This window comes from Oncorhynchus gorbuscha, linkage group LG01 (assembly GCF_021184085.1).
Source record: "Oncorhynchus gorbuscha isolate QuinsamMale2020 ecotype Even-year linkage group LG01, OgorEven_v1.0, whole genome shotgun sequence".
Lineage (NCBI taxonomy): Eukaryota > Metazoa > Chordata > Actinopteri > Salmoniformes > Salmonidae > Oncorhynchus > Oncorhynchus gorbuscha.
This window is the reverse complement of record NC_060173.1, coordinates 89,441,446-89,461,659: the sequence shown is the minus strand read 5'-3', so window position 1 is coordinate 89,461,659 and position 20,214 is coordinate 89,441,446. Positions and strand designations below refer to the sequence as shown.

The following is a 20,214-nucleotide window of genomic DNA, read 5'->3' as shown; positions in this document are numbered from 1 at the left end:
GTTCTGTTCAAGCCTGATAATGTAGCATTTCCCTTCATAGGATCAGAGCGGCACTGGAGAAACTCTATTTTAGTTGCTCTAACTGCATTTGTCATCTTGGCTTTAAACCGTCAATGGACAAAAGGAAATCCCCCTTCCCCCTGTGAATTATATTTGGAGACAGGTCCACAATAATGGTAACCTGGTTTCTGGGATGAGTCAAAAACAAAAACATCCAGTGGCCAAATTGATTAATATACCAACATATGTCAGCTCTCACATCACTGAATGTTGTAAATGTGCCTACTAACGATGAATGTCCAATAGAAACGTAAAAACATACTCAGTTAAGCTAAGTGGGTTTTTGATCCTGCAGCTCTTCTGAAGTTTTCAGCTATGGTTCTTAGTCTCTGGCGCAACTCATCACATAGCTCAGCACGGGAGCCAATCGAATGATGCCAGAGCTGACATGAACAACAATAGACTGATTGCAGTCTTGCTCAGGGCAAATCCCTTAGATAAGGGAGGCCTTGCATTCCCCCCTCTTCCTGCCCCTGAATTCTAGCCAACTACATTCTATCGCCCACCCTCTCCCATTTTGTTCCTGTACTACAAAGTGATCCATTTCGATTTTTTGTTTAACTGCAAAGTTTGACATAGTTCAGGTCGAGAAGAGAGCGGTAAATGAACACCAACTTTATTTGAAACACAATGATATCTACAATCACACTCATGTCCTGTTATTGAGACCCGTCATGTGTGTGAATGCTAAAGGGTGATACAGTATCTTGAATAATCAGACTGTTGGATTCTAAATGGTCTATAATTAAGCAATAAGGCCCGAGGTGGTGTGGTATATGGCCAATATACCACAGCTAAAGGCTGTTCGTATGCACAACGCAACGAGGAGTGCTAGAACACAGCCCTTAGCCGTGGTAGATTGGCCATATATCACAACCCCCTGAGGTGCCTTATTGCTATTATGAACTGATATCAACATAATTAGAGTAAGAATAAATGGTATGTCATACCCATGGTATTCGGTCTGATATACCACGGCTTTCAGCCAATCAGCATTTAGGGCTTGAACCACCCAGTTTATAATACAGGATGACCATGTCCAAAACTGAGTAGTAAGTAAGGAAGCGTTAATTTCTCTTTTAAATGCCTGGTATGCTTTGCTTTTCAGTTGTGAACACACAACCACTGCCTTCTGTTGCTAGCCTATCACCTTCGAGAGAGATCCTAAAAATCATGCTGACCTGTAACTTTACATAGGACTAATTAAAAGATCACTAATCATAAATTGGGTCCTATGGTTAGTTTACAAATAAAATACAGGGACAGGTAATATTAAGCAAAGCATGCAGGTCTAAACATGTCTAAAGAAATCAAACTATTTAAAAAGATATTCATAAATGTCCTAGCATTAAAACCAATCACCGCATGAAATACCTCAACAGTTTGCCAGTTTGTAGATAGGAAGCGATAGTGAGAACACTCAATGCCACAACAGTACGGCTATCCCAGGGAACGGGGCAGACTCTGCAGTGTCTATTCTCCCACTTTTCTAGGATTACTTGAAAAAATCAAGTCATTTCGAATTCAATGGCTGCAAAACATTGAGATGTGGAGGTTTCTGAGTCTTATTTGTTGACAGTACAAAAAAGAAGAGATCATACGTTTTTCTATTAAGTATTTTTTCTCTCTTCTCATTGCCACTTTCATGAGAGAAAATGTGACAGAAGATCAGATAATCAAAACAGATCTTACGGTATATCATAGAAATGGGTTAATACTGAAGGTGACATTCAAAAACAGAACAGGTTCTTTTATACAAGCAAAATATTTATAGCATTATAATGTTAGCATTATATACAGTTAAATAGTATGACCCTAGTGACTGCTCTACTCTGGACTTTTCTCTATCCACTACACTACCCAGAGTGATTCTCTATTCACTAAATCTACTGAGCTTACCCCCTAGAGTAGCTCATTGTAAAACCCTAAAAGTGCTAGAGGCTCATGACAAGAAATTCAAAAGGAGAATCCAAAAAGTGAAATTAAATAAAGTTTGATGTTTTAGGTTCAAAACGATATAGGCATGTTTCTAGATATTTAAGGTTTTGATTGCGAATTATGCTATTTTTCCCCACGTCAAAATCAAAATGGATAACTAATTTGAATGAAACAAACACTAATTAATATTCATTGCCCTATTATGATGGTGAAGTAAAACCATACATTTAGGGTTCTACACCTGTTTTGCTAAGCCGTGCTTCTACACCTGCATTGCTTGCTGTTTGGGGTCTTAGGCTGGGTTTCTGCACAGCCCTTTGAGATATCAGCTGATGTAAGAAGGGCTTTATAAATACATTTGATTTATATATTTGAATAAACCAGAACATTTGGCCTGAAATTCCCTAACAATGAAGTTACCTTGCTGCACTTGCTGCTCCATGCATGTATTGTTGAAGAAGATCTGTGAATAATGATACCAAGAGATTGGGTAAATGATCTGGAAAGATCATGTAAACGTTGATGGGAGAAGAAAATAACTGAACCAACAATAGAAGACAACCAAGCTTCTGTGAGTAAGTATGCCGGCTGAGATATTCATGGTTTGTGCAGGATGATTCAACATGATCAGGTCACAAGAAAAGCACCTGTCCAGAATAAAATGGGCCACGGTCCTTGTCAATGTACTGCCACTGACAAACAACAAGAAAATAGGTCATCTTCTTAATACGTTGAACTTGAGTCTTGAGATGCAGAAAACACTATGATAGACGGTTGAACTATCATTTTTTTATTAGAAAATGATCCTCTTTCAGATAGGCTATTCGAGGTGGTTCAGGGACAAACCCACAAACAAGGACATGCTCCATGGCTTCAGTGATTTCACAAGAGAATTAAAATATTTAATTAAAATCACACATCTTGAGTGATAAGATGACGCAGACAGATATGGCAGCTCTGCTTCTAGCTCCTAAGCACAATAATTTTGCTACACCTACAATAACATTTGCTAAATATGTGTACAGTGGGACAAAAAAGTATTTAGTCAGCCACCAATTGTGCAAGTTCTCCCACTTAAAAAGATGAGGCCTGTAATGTTCATCATAGGTACCCTTCAACTATGACGGACAAAACGAGAAAACAAAAAAAACAGAAAATCACATTGTAGGATATTTAATGAATTTATTTGCAAATTATGGTGGAAAATAAATATTTGGTCACCTACAAACAAGCAAGATTTCTGGCTCTCACAGACCTGTAACTTCTTCTTTAAGAAGCTCCTCTGTCCTCCACTCGTTACCTGTATTAATGGCACCTGTTTGAACTTGTTATCAGTATAAAAAAGACACCTGTCCACAACCTCAGTCACACTCCAAACTCCACTATGTGCAAGACCAAAGAGCTGTCAAAGGACACCAGAAACAAAATCGTAGACCTGCACCAGGCTGGGAAGACTGAATCTGCAATAGGTAAGCAGCTTGGTTTGAAGAAATCAACCGTGGGAGCAATATTAGGAAATGGAAGACATACAAGACCACTGATAATCTCCATCGATATGGGACTCCACGCAAGATCTCACCCCGTGGGGACAAAATGATCACAAGAACTGTGAGCAAAAATCCAACTTAACAATAGATTCATCGATAAAACATATGAGTAAAAATCCCAGAACCACCTAGTGAATGACCTGCAGAGAGCTGGGACCAAATTAACAAAGCCTACCATCAGTAACACACTATGCCGCCAGGGACTCAAATCCTGCAGTGCCAGACGTGTCCCCCTGCTTAAGCCAGTACATGTCCAGGCCCGTCTGAAGTTTGCTAAAGAGCATTTGGATGATCCAGAAGAAAATTGGGAGAATTTCATCTGACCATATGACACCAAAATATAACTTTTTGGTAAAAACTCAACTCGCCGTGTTTGGAGGACAAAGAATGCTGAGTTGAATCCAAAGAACACCATACCTACTGTGAAGCATGGGGGTGGAAACATGTTTTGGGGCTGTTTTTCTGCAAAGGGACTAGGATGACTGATCCGTGTAAAGGTAAGAATGAATGGGGGCATGTATCGTGAGATTTTGAGTGAAAACCTCCTTCCGTCAGCAAGGGCATTGAAGATGAAACGTGGCTGGGTCTTTCAGCATGACAATGATCCCAAACACACCGCCCGGGCAACGATGAGGTGGCTTCGTAAGAAGCATTTCAAGGTCCTGGAGTGGCCTAGTCAGTCTCCAGATCTCAACCCCATAGAAAATATTTGGAGGGAGTTGAAAGTCCGTGTTGTCCAGCAACAGCCCCAAAACATCACTGCTCTAGAGGAGATCTGCATGGAGGAATGGGCCAAAATACCAGCAACAGTGTGTGAAAACCTTGAAGACTTACAGAAAACGTTTGACCTCTGTCATACTTATTTTCCACCATAATTTGCAAATAAATTCATTAAAATCCTACAATGTGATTTGCTGGATTTTTTTTATCTCATTTTGTCTGTCATAGTTGAAGTGTACGTACCTATGATGAAAATTACAGGCCTCTCATCTTTTTAAGTGGGAGAACTTGCACAATTGGTGACTGACTAAATATTTTTTTTGCCCCGCTGTATGTGACCAATACAATTACATTTTATTGGATTTATATCAAGGTTATACTTTGCTCTTTCTTCAAGAGAAGTCATTCTAGCTGCTCTTCATGTTGTGGAGGTTTGAGAAGCCTAATTTGCTTAGCCTCCAAAGAAAATCATGTAGCACATTAATGCAGCGGTACTAAAGGTCAGTCTGAGAGGGGGCAATGGGCAGCAGACAGGAGCTCAGATGTCCAAGGAGAAGGTCATTCTAAGTTTAGGGCACAGCGACGACCAGTAGAGCAGCATAAAGCGGGAGGGAAAGAGTACTGGGGCAAAGTGACGAAGCAGAACAAACCCAGCGCAACAGTCATGATGGCGACTTCTGTGATTGGTAAAGGTTGAAATGTCCTCTTCAGAAGTGAGAAAGAGCTCCGTTTATGACCGTGAGAGATATGATACTAGAACTATGAATGATGTGTGCAGCAGCAGAAATAGGGGGATGAATTTGACCAAGGAATATCAGATCTAATCAGTTTGATTAAGAACAAAAGCAAGTTTTAGAGCATTTTAGTCATTTTGAAATAAATATAGTTTTAGCACAATGACTGGAAGTCTATGGGATCTGGTAGCATGCTGGAGATGCTGTGGCTCAACGATTGTGAATGTCACAGTGAAGAGAAAGAGGATGGGCTGTTCATGTATAGACAAGGGAACATTCTCAGAATGGAATCATCCTTGTGGAACTGTGCCATGTAACACAGTGACAAGAGTGCCTCGCTAATGGTGGTGGTTGGTACGGGAGGCATCCATTACTAGAGCATCAAAGAATGTGTGTGTGTGCGCGCACGTTTGTCTGACAGTCACACCAGACAGCAGCTTAGACAAAGTATTTTGAGAGTAGGATAACAGGTTTAAAATAGTTGGGTGCATTTAATAGTTCAATATTCTCCCTATTCTACAGAAAATTATTTTAAAAGGTAAACTTATAGTTGGTAACAGTGGGAAATTGCAATATTGCGGCATATGATTCATACAAATATTAATCTGCCTGACACAGACATAACTTCCAGAATTCAAAGGAAGCAGCTGCGGAAACCTGGCACAAATGGCACCAGTCTGTACTGGAATGTCTGTGTGCAACCAAGAGCTATGTTTACAGTAGCTAGAGCTGGCTGGTCAACTACAGGCCCAGTAACAACCTTATGTTTGTAGAAGCTATTTAAAGCTGAATGCATTTATGTAGCACTGCCATTTATATACTAGTAAGTAAACATCTGAACATAAAAAAATTAAAAAAAGAGATTTAGTAATGTTATATTTCATAAAACCAATATGCACATTTTGTTAAGCCTTCTTTGCATACAACTGGCTGGTGCTTCAATTACTATTAGGCTAGATTTACTCAAACTCCAGCTGCCTTTATCAGCATAGAAATCACCAGTCAAATGCGTTTCCATTGCAGTTGTCAGCTCCCTCTGGGTACTGAGAGCAGATAGGGAAGCAACCACTAAGCACAGGACAAAATGGCTCTATTCAAAATAGTTTTTCGAAAGCAAAAAATAAAAGCTGGTTTCATATAGATTAGCCTATATTTTATAACTTGTTTGCTATTGGTCAAAACCTTTGGCCTTTTGAAGCACCATAGGGCAATAGAAGATTGCAGGGAACAAAAAGGAAGACAACTAAACAATACTTTTAAAGGCTTTAAATAATTTTAATTTCACCTATAATTTCTTAATACGTCACTGTTTAGAGGGCAATGTTTTTGAATTTGAGAATGTATAGTAAAGAAAAATTAAAATCTGTTGCCATGAGCCTCCTGTCTAGTCCTGCCTTTTTCTTCCATACTCTAGAATAGTGGACCATCAGAATCAACATGAGCTACAGCTGTCAAAGGAAACAACTTTGTGACAAACAGTAACTCAAACAGCTGCACAGTAGCATTTCTAGGACCTTTAGGAAAAAACAAACAGCTTTCAAAATTGTTCAGAGGCTAGCGACCATATGCACATTTCATCATAATGAATAGAATGAAAATATTCTAGAAGTGATTGTTTTCCACCCACTGAAATTGTCACCAGTGATTATAAATGCCATAGACCACCAACCCCTTAACCCAATACAAAGCGGTTTCCATTTTTTAACCTGGGTTAACAATATTACTATAACAATATTGTCTAAATCTGTTCTACAATGCTTGTTGAAATTTGGGTTTGTACGACTATAATTTATACTACTTTTGGTTAGGTCGTAACTCTACACTATGAGAATTGAGAATCCTAAAAATTGTCATAGCGCCTGCCAGAAATTAAAATACAATTCACCTCAATGAAGTATGGCATAACTCACTGTATGTCAGCTGAAATAAGGAGTAGAGTACCCTATAGTCACCTAAAAGAGAGATTACATTTCACTAGCTCAGGGATGTAGAACTCAAATTCTCAAGACCTACAGTGTCATGCTGGTTTTTGTTTCTCCCTGGCAATAAAAGTATTTTCTTCCTGATCAGAAAGGTTTTTGTAAAAGTTATATAGTAAACCCAGGTAGTGGTAGAAATTAAAATATAAACATGGCATATAAACTCACTGGTGTTTCTGGTTTACGGTGTGTGCGTTGGGGTTTTAACGGACAGATGAAAAAGGTATAGGCTACAGGTTGTCCCACAGATGACACAAAGAGGGTACTGTAACTAATCCACCTATTTCTGCCTTAAATGTTGATCTATCCTTCAGGGTGAATCCTTCCAACACTTGCTAAGAATTTTGGGGAGCAAAAACATTCCCTTGAGTGAATCGGACTATGCATGTTTGTGAGCAATTTGTCCTTGAGACAGATAAAAGGTATAATCAATTTAAACAGACAATGATTATCATTTAGTAACCAATTTAAAATATGCTGTGAAATAATTAGATCCCTGTCAAATTGAGGTAGTCTCTGCAGTCTGCTGTCAACAATGTGTCTTGCCCACACTAACAGATGTGTATTTGTCAAGGTTTCAATACTGCTCTTGTAGAAGTTAATGGTTCTAGTATCTGTCGACCTAAACACGATGGCACTTGGTCATACAATGAGGAGCACCCTAAAACTGTTGGTAAAGCACTATTTGCAGGGCATGGTGGTGGCCTTGACTAAATGTATGCACTAACATTCAGTACGTACAGTGCATTCAGACCCCTTGACTACTTCCACATTGTTACGTTTAAGCCTTATTCTGAAATTGATTACATCATTTTTTCCCCCTTATCAATCTACACACAATATCCCATAATGACAAAGCAAAAACAACTTTAGGAAAATATATATATATCTTTACTCAGTACTTTGTTGAAACACCTTTGGCAGTGATTACAGCCTCGGGTCTTCTTGGGTATGACGCTACAAGCTTGGCACACCCGTCTTTGGGGAGTTTCTCCCATTCTCCTTTGCAGATCCTCTCAAGCTCCGTCAGGTTGGATGGGGAGCATCGCTGCACAGCTATTTTCAGGTCTATCCAGAGATGTTTGATCGTGTTCAAGTGTGGCTGGGCCACTCAAGCACATTCAGAGACTTGTTCTGAAGCCACTCCTGCATTATCTTGGCTGTGTGCTTAGGGTCATTGTCCTGTTGGAAAGTGAACCTTCGCCCCAGTCTGAGTTCCTGAGTGCTTTGGAGCAGGTTTTAATCAAGGATCGCTCTGTACTTTGCTCCGTTCATCTTTCCCTCGATCCTGACTAGTCTCCCAGTCCCTGAAAAACATCCCCACAGAATGATGCTACCACCACCAAGCTTCACTGTCAGGATGGTGCCAGATTTCCTCCAGACGTGACGCTTGGCATTCAGGGCAAAGAGTTCTATCGTGTTTCTCATGGTCAGAGTCCTTTAGGTGCTTTTTGTACAAACTCCAAGCGGGCTGTTCCTTTTACTGAGAAGTGGCTTCTATCTAGCCACTCTGCCATAAAGGCCTGATTGGTGAAGTCCTGCAGAGATGGTTGTTCTTCTGGAAGATTCTCCCATCTCCACAGAGGAAATCTAGAGCTCTGGCAGAGTGACCATCGGGTTCTTGGTCACCTGCCTGACCAAGGCTCTTCTCCCCCAATTGCTCAGTTTTACTGGGCGGCCAGCTCTAGGAAGAGTCTTGGTGGTCCCAAACATCTTCCATTTAAGAACGATGGAGGCTTTTGCACTGACGTGCCCTGTTAACTGTGGGACCTTATATAGACAGGTTTGTGCCTTTCCAAATCCTGTTCAATCAATTGAATTTACCAGAGGTGGACTCCAATCAAGTTGTAGACACATCAAGGACGATCAATGGAAACCGGATGCACCTAAGCTCAATTGAGTCTCATAGCAAAGGGTCTGAAAACTTAGGTAAATAAGGTATTGGTTTTTTATTTGTAATAAATTAGCAAATTTAAAAGAAATGTTGTTTTTTTTCCTTTGTCATTATGGGGTATTATTTAGAAAAAGAATGTAACGTAACAAAATGTGGAAAATGTGAAGGAGTCTGAATTACTTGAACTTCATTGAGCATCTGACTAATTATGCAAGACATTAGTTCTGGGTTAACTGAGATTAGGCAGCGTCTAACCCAGAGAATAATTGACAGCAGAGCAAAAGTAGGCCTATAATAAGAATCCATCAGTGTTATACCATGCCTTCTAAAATAATCTCTCTCCTCTTTGAGACTGTTCATTTTACATCCGTCATTTGTGGGAAACTGCAGATATAACCTACCCTCAATAAAACGTTTGATTGGGCAGTTTTCTTTCAGATCACAATATGAATCCATTTACTTGCAAGGAGATAAAGTAGCTGGCACGGAGAGCGTTTTTAGAAGCACATCCACAGTATGGCGAGCAGAGCTTCATCTGTATCTATTTTAATCATGTCAAACACAGACCTTTCATGCCCTGCTAGTTGTGAGGGATTGTGCAAGTATTGAGTCATAGTCCAATTCCTCTCAGGTATATCAAATGCACTCAATCAAAACACAAAACAGGACTGGCAGGTTGTATGTTTCTGTATTTGTCCATTTATTAGTCACTCTGGAAAAAAATTAAGAACGGTTGGTGTTAACGATAATTATTTCATGGTTCGTTCTGGAGTTATGCTAACCTAATATATGGCTAAACTAAAAACACAGGACTTGTCTAGGGTGAGGTGTGTAGTTCACGTCAGGTAAATGACTTATCAGCTCTCTGGAACTTTGGGCATCTGCGCTGAATGGCTGGAGTAGTTTATCTGTGTGTTGTCTGTTATCACCCAACAAGCCTTTTTCAAACGGCAACAGCTTCTATCCTTTGTCAGATCATAGGAGCTGCTGCACAGCATATAATTGTATTCTCGATTTCTATTAAGAAAGGTTGCAAATTTATCTTGGATTATGCATTTACATGCATAATCCGTGCTTTTACACCTGCATTGTTTGCTGTTTGGGGTTTTAGGCTGGGTTTCTGTACAGCACTTTGAGATATCAGCTGACGTACGAAGGGCTATATAAATAAATTTGATTTGATTTGATTTGATTTAATGTTTCAACCAATCTGCTGACAAGAACAAATGGGGGTAATTAACACTACTGTATTCATACTTTTTTGTCAGTGTGTCCCTCTCCATATTTCTCGCTCTCCATTTACCTGCATGCACTGCATCAGCCCTTTATAGTGATGGGAGACCAGGCTGGCTACATCCTGATATGATAAACAAATTCTCAACTAGATGTTTTTTTATTTATGACAAATGGTCAGAAAAGGACTGGATAGGTGAAACCAGTTTGTTATATGGCGTTTCTGCCACATTGCCTAAAAGTTTAACCGATCCAATCCTTTCACATTGTTTGGTTCAACGAGGACAGAAACTCATTAAGGGGTTTTGGGACATCATTTGGTGTGTTTTCAGTGTCATCTCCGAGCAAGTAAAAAAGATTTAAAAAACACATTTTACCTCCATTTTGTTCAAATCTACCAGGAATTGTCCGTTTCTCCTCTTCAGGTTCGTAATGAGGAAATGTGCATTTGGTCAGGCGCTACAGCTATAGAAAAACACTTACCAAAGCAAACGTGAACAAAGAGACAGTAATGCTATATTAATTCTACAAATAATAATCTACAGTTTAAACATATCAAAATAATTTGCAGATGGTAAAGCTTATCAACCTGGGTCACATTTGCAGGAAAACTCCACCAAAACCAATAGAGGTATCACAAATATTTTTCCCTGACAAGACACCGCTCCATGATCAGACTGACTAGTGCAGGAGGGAGAGATTCTCACACACCAGTTTATAGACTAAGGTATTCATCCCTGGCCCAGAAGAGCTACTGGGTATGTAGGTATTCATCCCTGGCCCAGAAGAGCTACTGGGTATGTAGGTATTCATCCCTGGCCCAGAAGAGCTACTGGGTATGTAGGTATTCATCCCTGGCCCAGAAGAGCTACTGGGTATGTAGGTATTCATCCCTGGCCCAGAAGAGCTACTGGGTATGTAGGTATTCATCCCTGGCCCGGAAGAGCTACTGGGTATGTAGGCTTTTGTTCCAGCCCTGAACACGCACATTAAGTTCAGGTAATCATTGTCCAAACAGAAGACCATGATTAATTGAGTCAGGTGTGTACAGGTCTGGAACAAAAGCCTGCACCCTCCCGTACCTCTCCAGGAATAGAGTTAGAATCCCTTGGAGGAGGGAGTGTTGTGACGTCAGATGGCCCAAATTGAGGAACAGCAGCGGATTGCGGAGCAACATGTTGGGATTCAGCATGAATTTATCAGGAATTGTATTATTGTTCTCCATTTATCTGGAAACATGCATCCTTCCAAAGACATGTTGTTCTGCTTTCCTTGTCTGGTTGCTTCAGTAACAGGACTCACACAGAGGAGGAAATCTCAGCAACACATTACTTTTCATAGGCGTAATTTCAGGGTAACTACTAACTAAGGGTATAACTCCTGTAATTACTTTGTAACAAAGTCTAAGTACAGGCAGCTAGATTTCTTACCTTTATTAATCAAGTTTTGAAAAAAAAAGAAGAAGTTGTAAACACAGCATATCTGCACATAAATAACTTGTTACAGGGTAAGAACATATGTTATTCCACTGGTAGTCCCTGTGCAGTTATTCTACTTCATTATCTATCCAGAGAACCTAAGAACCATTCCCGAAAAATCCACACCAATTTCCACAGTTTGAACATGGAGCACAGTGTCAACTGTCCTAAAAAATTTTTTTTTAAAAGCACAGCTTGTTCAGGTTTTGATGGAGTCCTCCTGTAAATGTGAAGGTATAGGAGATTTTGGGTGTTACAGTGAGGGGTAGACAGAGCACACAGGGGGTGCAGTAGCACGACTTACTCAGCTTTCGCCCCCTGAATCAGGAGAGCGTTGACACAGTCCAAACTGCCTGCACGGGCAGCCTTATGGATGGGTGTCTCACCCACATAGTCCTGAGAAAGAGAAGGAAAAAAATACGTTACACACTGCATTTACACAAACTGAAGCAGTTGCTCACATTGGTTTCTTGTGCTGCAATAATATGCAGCAGGTTAGCCTCCCCCCTCTCATTTCCCTTAGAGCAGTGTCTGGTGAGGTCTGCCAGACACCAGAGTAAAGTTCTCCAGAGGCAGAGTGAACTCTTCACCCCAGCTGCACAGCGGGCCACACGGCTGTAGAGTATCACGCATGAGAGAAAGAGAGAAGGCAGTAGAGAGAGAGGGAGAGAGATGTAGAAGGCTGTGGCAAGACAGAGCATTTTTTATTAAATAGATCCCTCCTCCATGAGAGAGAAAGTGAGGGAGGAGCTGAAAGAGTGGTAAAGAGAGAGATTGAGTGTTTTTCCAACATATCCCTCCTCCATCCATAACCGCTGTTCTTCACATCCAGAGAATGTAGGCCATTTGACATGCTGTAGTGGTGACCCACCCTGCACCTCATCCCTGGGTGGCTCTATTCATTCCATACAAGGGAGGGGTTAAAAGAGGGTGATGGGTTTAATGAAGGGGAAACTGTATGGCTATTTTTGAAATGGGTGTTGAAATTTTTAATGTAAGCTGTATTAAAGCAGTATTAGAAATAACAGTAACATTCTGCAGCAAGCCAAGAGTAGAGGTAGGCGTTATGCCATCATGACCTACTATTCAGATGTTTCTGAGTGGTGCAGTGAAGCGTCAGATGGTCAGTGAAAATGTGTGCACACAAGACAGGAGTGTAAACAAAATAACATGTCAGTAGAACAAACACCAATGACATCAAGTCTAAATAAAAACAATATTGTCTATTCATATGTAGATAAGCGTACGTGTGCACACACACCGACTAGTGGTTTTCTGTCAGTCATTAATAGAACAGCACTGAGATAAAAGCAGGCTAGCTGGGGCTCGTAACAAACACGGGATTGAAGAGGTTTTATAGATGTAATAACAACCATAGCCACAAAACAGAATGGATATCTTTCCTCTTAAAATATACAGTACCAGTCAAGAATTTGGACACCAACTCCTTCAAGGGTTTTTCTTTACTTTTACTATTTTCTACATTGTATAATAATAGTGAAGACATCAAAACTATTAAATAACACATACGGAATCACGTAGCAACCAAAAAAAAATGTATATTTGAGATAGTAGCCACCCTTTGTCTTGATGACAGCTTTGCACGCCCTTGGCATTCTCTCACCCAGCTTCATGGGGTAGTCACCTGGAATGCACTTCAACTAACAGGTGTAACCTTGTTAAACATGACATGTGGAATTTCTTTCCTTCTTAATGCGTTTGAGCCAATCAGTTTTGTTGTGACATGGGTGGTATACAGAAGATTTGATTAAAGACCAAGTCCATTTTATGGCAAGAACAGCTGACATAAGCAAAGAGAAACAACAGTCCATCATTACTTTAAGACATGAAGGTCAGTCAATCCGGAACATTTCTAGAACTTCGAAAATGTCTTCAAGTGCAGTCGCAAAATAACAATCAAGTGCTATGATGAAACTGGCTCTCATAAGGACTGGCACAGAAAAGACCCAGTTACCTCTGCTGCAGAGGATAAGTTAATTAGTTACCAGCCTCAGAAATTGCAGCCCAAACAAATGCCTCAGAGTTCAAGTAACAGACAGTCTCCTCTGAACAGTTGATGTTGAGATGTGAATCAGGCCTTCGTGGTTGAATTGCTGCAAAGAAACCACTACTGAAGGACACCAATAATAAGAAGAGACTTGCTTGGGCCAAAGAAACCCAGCAATGGACATTAGACCGGTGGAAATCTGTCCTTTAGTCTGATGTGTCCAGATATTTGATTTTTGGATTCCAACCACCGTGTCTTTGTGAGATGCAGAGTAGGTGAACGGATGATCTCTGCATGTGTGGTTCCCACCGTGAAGCATGGAGGAGGTGCTTTGCTGGTGACACTGTCTGTGATTTATTTAGAATTCAAGGCACACTTAACCAGCATGGCTATCACAGCATTCTGCAGCGATAAGCCATGCCATCTGGTTTGCACTTAGTGGACTATCATTTTTTCCCCAACAAGACAATGACGCAACACACCTCTAGGCTATGTAAGGGCTATTTGACCAAGAAGGAGAGTGATGGAGTGCTGCATCAGATGACCTGGCATCCAATATCACCCAACCTCAACCCAATTGAGATGGTTTGGGATGAGTTGGACTGCAGTGTGAAGGAAAATCAGCCAACACGTGCTCAGCATATGTGGGTTGGGGACCGCAGAGTGAAGGAAAAACATATGTGGGTACTCATTTAAGAACTGTTGGAAAAGCATTCCAGGTGACGCTGGTTGAGAGAATGCCAAGAGTGTACAAAGCTGTCATCAAGGCAAAGTGTGGCTACTTTGAAGAATCTCAAATATATTGGGATGTGTTTAACATTTTTATGGTTACTACATGATTCCATGTGTTATTTCATAGTTTTGATGTCTTCACTATTATTCTACAATGTAGAAATAGTTTTAAAAAATAAAGAAAAACCCTTGAATGAGTAGGTGTGTCCAAACTTTTGACTGGTAATGTACGTTCAATCTAAATGTGTAACTGGTACCTATTCAGATGGGTCAAGGGTCAGGTGGCCCAAAGACAGGATTGATCCCTTTGATTGGATCAGTCTGAGCTCAGCCCCTCTCACAAACACTGGCTGCTGTCATTTTTACTACGTCTGTTCCCCTTTTCCTACTGTGTGTGTGTGTGTGTGTGTGTGTGTGTAAGTATATGCATCCATGTGCACTGTACCTGTCTGTTGATGTCGGCGCCAGCTTGCAGCAGCCACAGCAGGCATTCTGGGTGGCCCCCAAACGCAGCGATGTGAGTGGGTGTCTGAGCAAACCTTGTGGTCACCGCGTTGACCCCACAGCCCACCTGCACCAGACGCATCACACACTCCAACTGAGAAGAGACAGAAATATATACAGTTGCACACACACACACACACACACACACACACACACACACACACACACACACACACACTTGAAGTCGAAGTTTACATACACCTTAGCCAAAAACATTTAAACTCAGTTTTTCACAATTCCTGACATTTAATCCTAGTACAAATTCCCAGTCTTAGGTCAGTTAGGATCACCACTTTATTTTAAGAATGTAAAATGTCAGAATAATAGTAGAGAGAATGATTTATTTCAGCTTTTATTTCTTTCATCACATTCCCAGTGGATCAGGAGTTTACATAATTAGTATTTGGTAGCATTGCCTATAAATTGTTTGATTGGGTCAAACGTTTCAGGTAGCCTTCCACAAGCTTCCCACAATAAGTTGGGTGAATTTTGGCCAATTCCTCCTGACAGAGCTGGTGTAACTGAGTCAGGTTTGTAGGCCTCCTTGCTCGCACAAGCTTTTTCAATTCTGCCCACAAATATTCTATAGGATTGAGGTCAGGGGTTTGTGATGGCCACTCCAATACCTTTACTTTGTTGTCCTTAAGCCATTCTGCCACAACTTTGGAAGTATGCTTGGGGTCATTGTCCATTTGGAAAACCCATTTGTGACCAAGCTTTAACTTCCTGACGGATGTCTTGAGATGGTGTTTCAATATATTCACCTAATTTTCCCACCTCATGATGCCATCTATTTTGTGAAGTGCACTAATCCCTCCTGCAGCAAAGCACCCCCATAACATGATGCTGCCACCCCCGTGCTTCACACTTTGGATGGTGTTCTTCGGCTTGCAAGCCTCCCCCTTTTTCCTCCAAACATAACGATGGTCATTATGGCCTAACAGTTCTATTTTTGTTTCATCAGACCAGAGGACATTTCTCCAAAAAGTACACTCTACATCCCCATGTGCAGTTGCAAACCGTAGTCTGGCTTTTTTATGGCGGTTTTGGAGCAGTGGCTTCTTTCTTGCTGAGCGGCCTTTCAGGCTGTCAATATAGGACTCGTTTTACTGTGGATATAGATACTTTTGTACCTGTTTCCTCCAGCATCTTCACAAGGTCCTTTGCTGTTGTTCTGGGATTGATTTGCACTTCTCACCAAAGTACATTAATCTCCAGGAGACAGAACGCGTCTCCTTCCTGAGCGATATGGCAGCTGTGTGGTCCCATCGTGTTTATACTTGCGTACTATTGTTTGTACAGATGAATGTGGTACCTTCATGAGTTGGGAAATTGCTCCCAAGGATGAACCAGACTTGTAAAGGTCTACAAATCTTTTTCTTAAGTCTTGGCTGATTTTTTTATTTTCCCATGATGTCAAGCAAAGAGGCACTGAGTATGAAGGTAGGCCTTGAAATACATCCACAGGTATATCTCAAATTGAGTCAAATGATGTCAATAAGCCTATCAGAAGTTTCTAAAGCCATGACATCATTTTCTAGAATTTCCCAGGCTGTTTAAAGGCACAGTCAACGTAGTGTATGTAAACTTCTGACCCACTGGAATTGTGATACAGTGAATTAGAAGGGAAATAATCGGTTGGTAAACAATTGTTGGAAAAATGACTTGTGTCATGCACAAAGTAGATGTCCTAACAGACTTGCCAAAACTATAGTGGTTGAAACACTTATGTTGGAGTCATTAAAACTAGTTTGCGTAAACGTTAAATACAGTGTGTCAAAGCCCCCTGCTGTGTCTGTCCTGCTGTGAGGAAATCCACAGGCATCAAGCAAAACAGTATAGTGAATAAATACAAAAGGAAAGGCCTACAGTATCAGTATTTCCTGTCATCAAATACCTCCCTGTGGTTATTTTACAACTGGTACAAATCACACTAGGCTGGGGTGGTATCCAGATTGCCATACCGACCTTCAGCCATACATGGATATTTGTTAATACCGCCACTGAACACAAGGGACGCTATTTTCAAACACCACTTAGACCATTTTAATACGAAGGTTAGCAATGCTAACAAGTACATGCAAGGCTCTTGATCCACGAGGCGATTTTCTGCTGTTACTGGCAAGCGAAGCTTGATTTTCAAAGACACTAGCCACTTAGCTAGATAGCTAACTAGCAACTAATTTAGCACACCAAATGCACAACTGCAATGCATTTAGCAAATTTTAGACAGTTAACTTAATAGTTATAAGAAATCTTAGCTGGCAAACATTTAGTTGTGAATTCCATTCTGTAACTAGATCACCTGGCTCGTGTTGCACAACAGCGAGTGAGTCACAAGGCTCCGGTCTATCATTGTTGTGTGCTTGTAAACAAACACCACGTGAACGGGTACTACAGGTAAGCTTCATAATGAAAAATGATGTGACCGGTGAAATGAAGAAGGCAATCTTCTTAATCTCCGAACATATTGCACAAGTTGACTGCAGGTATTTACTTAAAAAGTAGCTTCAACATTCAAATGTTTATCAAAATTTAAAAAATTGTTAACGGTATTGAAAAAACATTTGTAGTTATTTCCAAATACTCCGGTATATGGTATACCGCCAAAGCCTAAATCAGACCCAGTTAACCACCACCAGGGCAATATAATAATGCATCAATCCAAATAACTATATCACATTTACATTTGTGTAATGTATCTTATCCAGAGTGACTTACAGTAGTGAGTACAAACATTTTTTGTACTGGTCCCTCGTGGGAATCGAACCCACAACCCTAGTGTTGCAAGCACCATGCTCTACCAACAGCCTCATGGGACCTACCACCTCATTTGGTGTTAAACCAACCTAGAAATTGTGTTTTTAATGGTTTTATTTTTTTTATTCAAACTATTTGACATGTCAAATAGTGGGGGGGATTACCTTACCCCTATGCAAATACAGTCTGACCCTCCGTGAGAGTGGCTTGATCAAACATATTTTTTTTGCAGCAGTAGTAACAGTGCTGTAGCAGGATATTTATTAGACAAAGATGTAACCTGGAAGTTGGCCATGCTCCATTTTGTTTGTATATTGTGTTTGTGCAAGTTAGTTTTTTATGATCAACACAAGTGAGAAAACTATGCTTCTCACAACCACAAACTGCCTTGTGTTCAGTCATCGAGTCAGGCAGAACATGCCTCGGGCTATTTGTAAAACCCTGCTCTAACAGTAACAGGATACAGTAACAGTGTGAATAACTCAGTAGCACAGAGGAGAGTCAACGGATGACTCGATTTCAGTAAATGCCTGAGGCTGAGCTAGCATACTGTCACTAACCAGGCAGGGACAGGGAAATAGAGAGGGCAGAATGTGTTGTTCTCAGTGTGTGCTGAAAATAGATTGACAATTTATACAGTGTAGCAATTGTACTTTCACTTCTCTCAAATCGATCAGCATCCAGTCAGTGATGAGGCTGATTTGTGCAGCAAGTGGCACAGCGGTCTAAGGCACTGCGTCCCAGTGCCAGAGGCGTCACTACAGACACCCTGGTTCGAATTCAGGCTGTATCACAACCGGCAGTGATTGGGAGGGCGGCGCATTGCGTCGTCCGGGTTTGGCTGGTATTGTAAATAAGAATTTGGTCTTTAACTTACTTAGTTAAATAAATAAAAAAAACATGGATTTATAATGTTCCTCTTAGTTAAACAATCAGGTAGGCTGGACTGGAGCTCACCTCGTCCTTCGGTTGACTTGTTTACAATGTGTATGTATACACTTACACATGGGAAGGAGTCCTGTGTGCTTACAAACCACCTTTTGGCGCGTTACAGCTTATTGGTTTTCCAACGCAACCAATAAACAATCGAGCCCGCCACACTGTAACCGGTGCACATATCAAAGAAACCACACTTACCGAGTTAAACTTACACACAGGTGTTCGGAGCATGCTAGATAGCTAATTAGTACAGGTGGTCACCTCTTGGCTTCCATCTGTTTTCTGTAAACAAGCGCTGTAACGTGGAGATATGCCCGTGTGGGAACACGTTATCAAGGTGTGTATCAAATTGTTATTTCTGGCTAATATGAATGATACGGGGTTGGAAGCATAGGGACCGTAGTACCACAAGAGACATGTTAATGTTCAGACCGAACCGTGTCAGGGAGGGACCTTAACAAAACTCTCCCGGAAGACGCCTTCGTCCAATGACTTGTGTAATCTAATGGAACTAAGTAATGATCAAGGGCTAGCTAGCTAGCGTTACCTAGATATTTATAATTCAGTCAGTCCGTCTTAAAATGGCAGCTGGAAACCTCGGCCAAAGATGGTTAGAAACCCTGTGCCTCGGCCTTTTCATTTCTTGGTAATAAAAAAAAAACATTACCTTTCCAAAATGAGCAGCCCAATGTATGGGTGTCCAGCCATAGAAAGAGTCCTCCACTGCTAGGTCCGCCGGGTTTGAGGTGCACTGAAGAAGCGAGCACAACGCACCGATATCTCCATCCCTGCACGCCCGGTGGAGTGGGAAGCGAACGTTCAAAACCTCTTCACTTGAAAATCCCGACTGAATGCCCACCGACATTATCAAACTAATATAAAATACTATTTTAGCAAGGTACCGGTAAACGCAGTCGCCTGTTTCCAAATGTAATTATTGTGGTAATGCTTCTTTGAGTGCCTTTTCACTAAGGCACGGTCACCCTGCTTGCTTGCAACATTAAGCACACAGAGACAGTGATGAGGCTCGAGTTTCTTGTCCAATGCACTGAGAATAAAACTTGAAGCGACTTGCAAATTCAGGAATGGAGTTTTGTACGCATGACTCGGCACTAAATTCACACCTTATCTGATACATGTAATAGAAATACGGCCAATCTCTGCCTGTATCCTAGGCTATTATACCTGCAAAACGTCAACAAACCCAGCCGATCTACTTACAATTGGATATAATAATAATAATATATGCCATTTAGCAGACGCTTTTATCCAAAGCGACTTACAGTCATGTGTGCATACATTCTACGTATGGGTGGTCCCGGGGATCGAACCCACTACCCTGGCGTTACAAGCGCCATGCTCTACCAACTGAGCTACAGAAGGACCATATGCATGACTCTTTGCAATTAGATTGCACAAAAACATCTGCCTAAATAACTTTTTATTTCAACAATGAAACATAAGATCGGGTTACATACTGTAGTCTACGATTCACAAAATAAGCTCAGATAGAGCACTACTCAGTATGAACATTTTTAAAACAATGGATTGTAAGTAGCCTATATTCAGCTAAGGTAGGTCAAAACATCCACATATACCAGTCGGGCTATTTTGACTGTGATTTCAGTATGTGCATGGTTTATGCATAAATACGTGTAACACTTCCTGCTAAGGAAAACTTTTATCCT

At 40.9% G+C, this 20,214-nt stretch overlaps 1 protein-coding gene across 1 annotated transcript in view; it reads right to left on the bottom strand.

Moving 5' to 3' along the window:
- Nucleotides 1-19,560, bottom strand: part of LOC124045483 (ankyrin repeat domain-containing protein 10-like) — a 30,766-nt gene extending 11,206 nt beyond the window's left edge. Inside the window, exons 1-3 of the mRNA XM_046364804.1 lie at nt 19,194-19,560; nt 14,769-14,921; nt 11,888-11,979 (exon numbers count right to left, since the gene is read on the bottom strand). Of these exons, the coding sequence (XP_046220760.1) occupies nt 11,888-11,979; nt 14,769-14,921; nt 19,194-19,391 (443 nt within the window). The 5' untranslated portion in view covers nt 19,392-19,560. The remainder of the gene's footprint in view (nt 1-11,887; nt 11,980-14,768; nt 14,922-19,193) is intronic.
- Nucleotides 19,561-20,214: the final 654 nt, after the last annotated feature.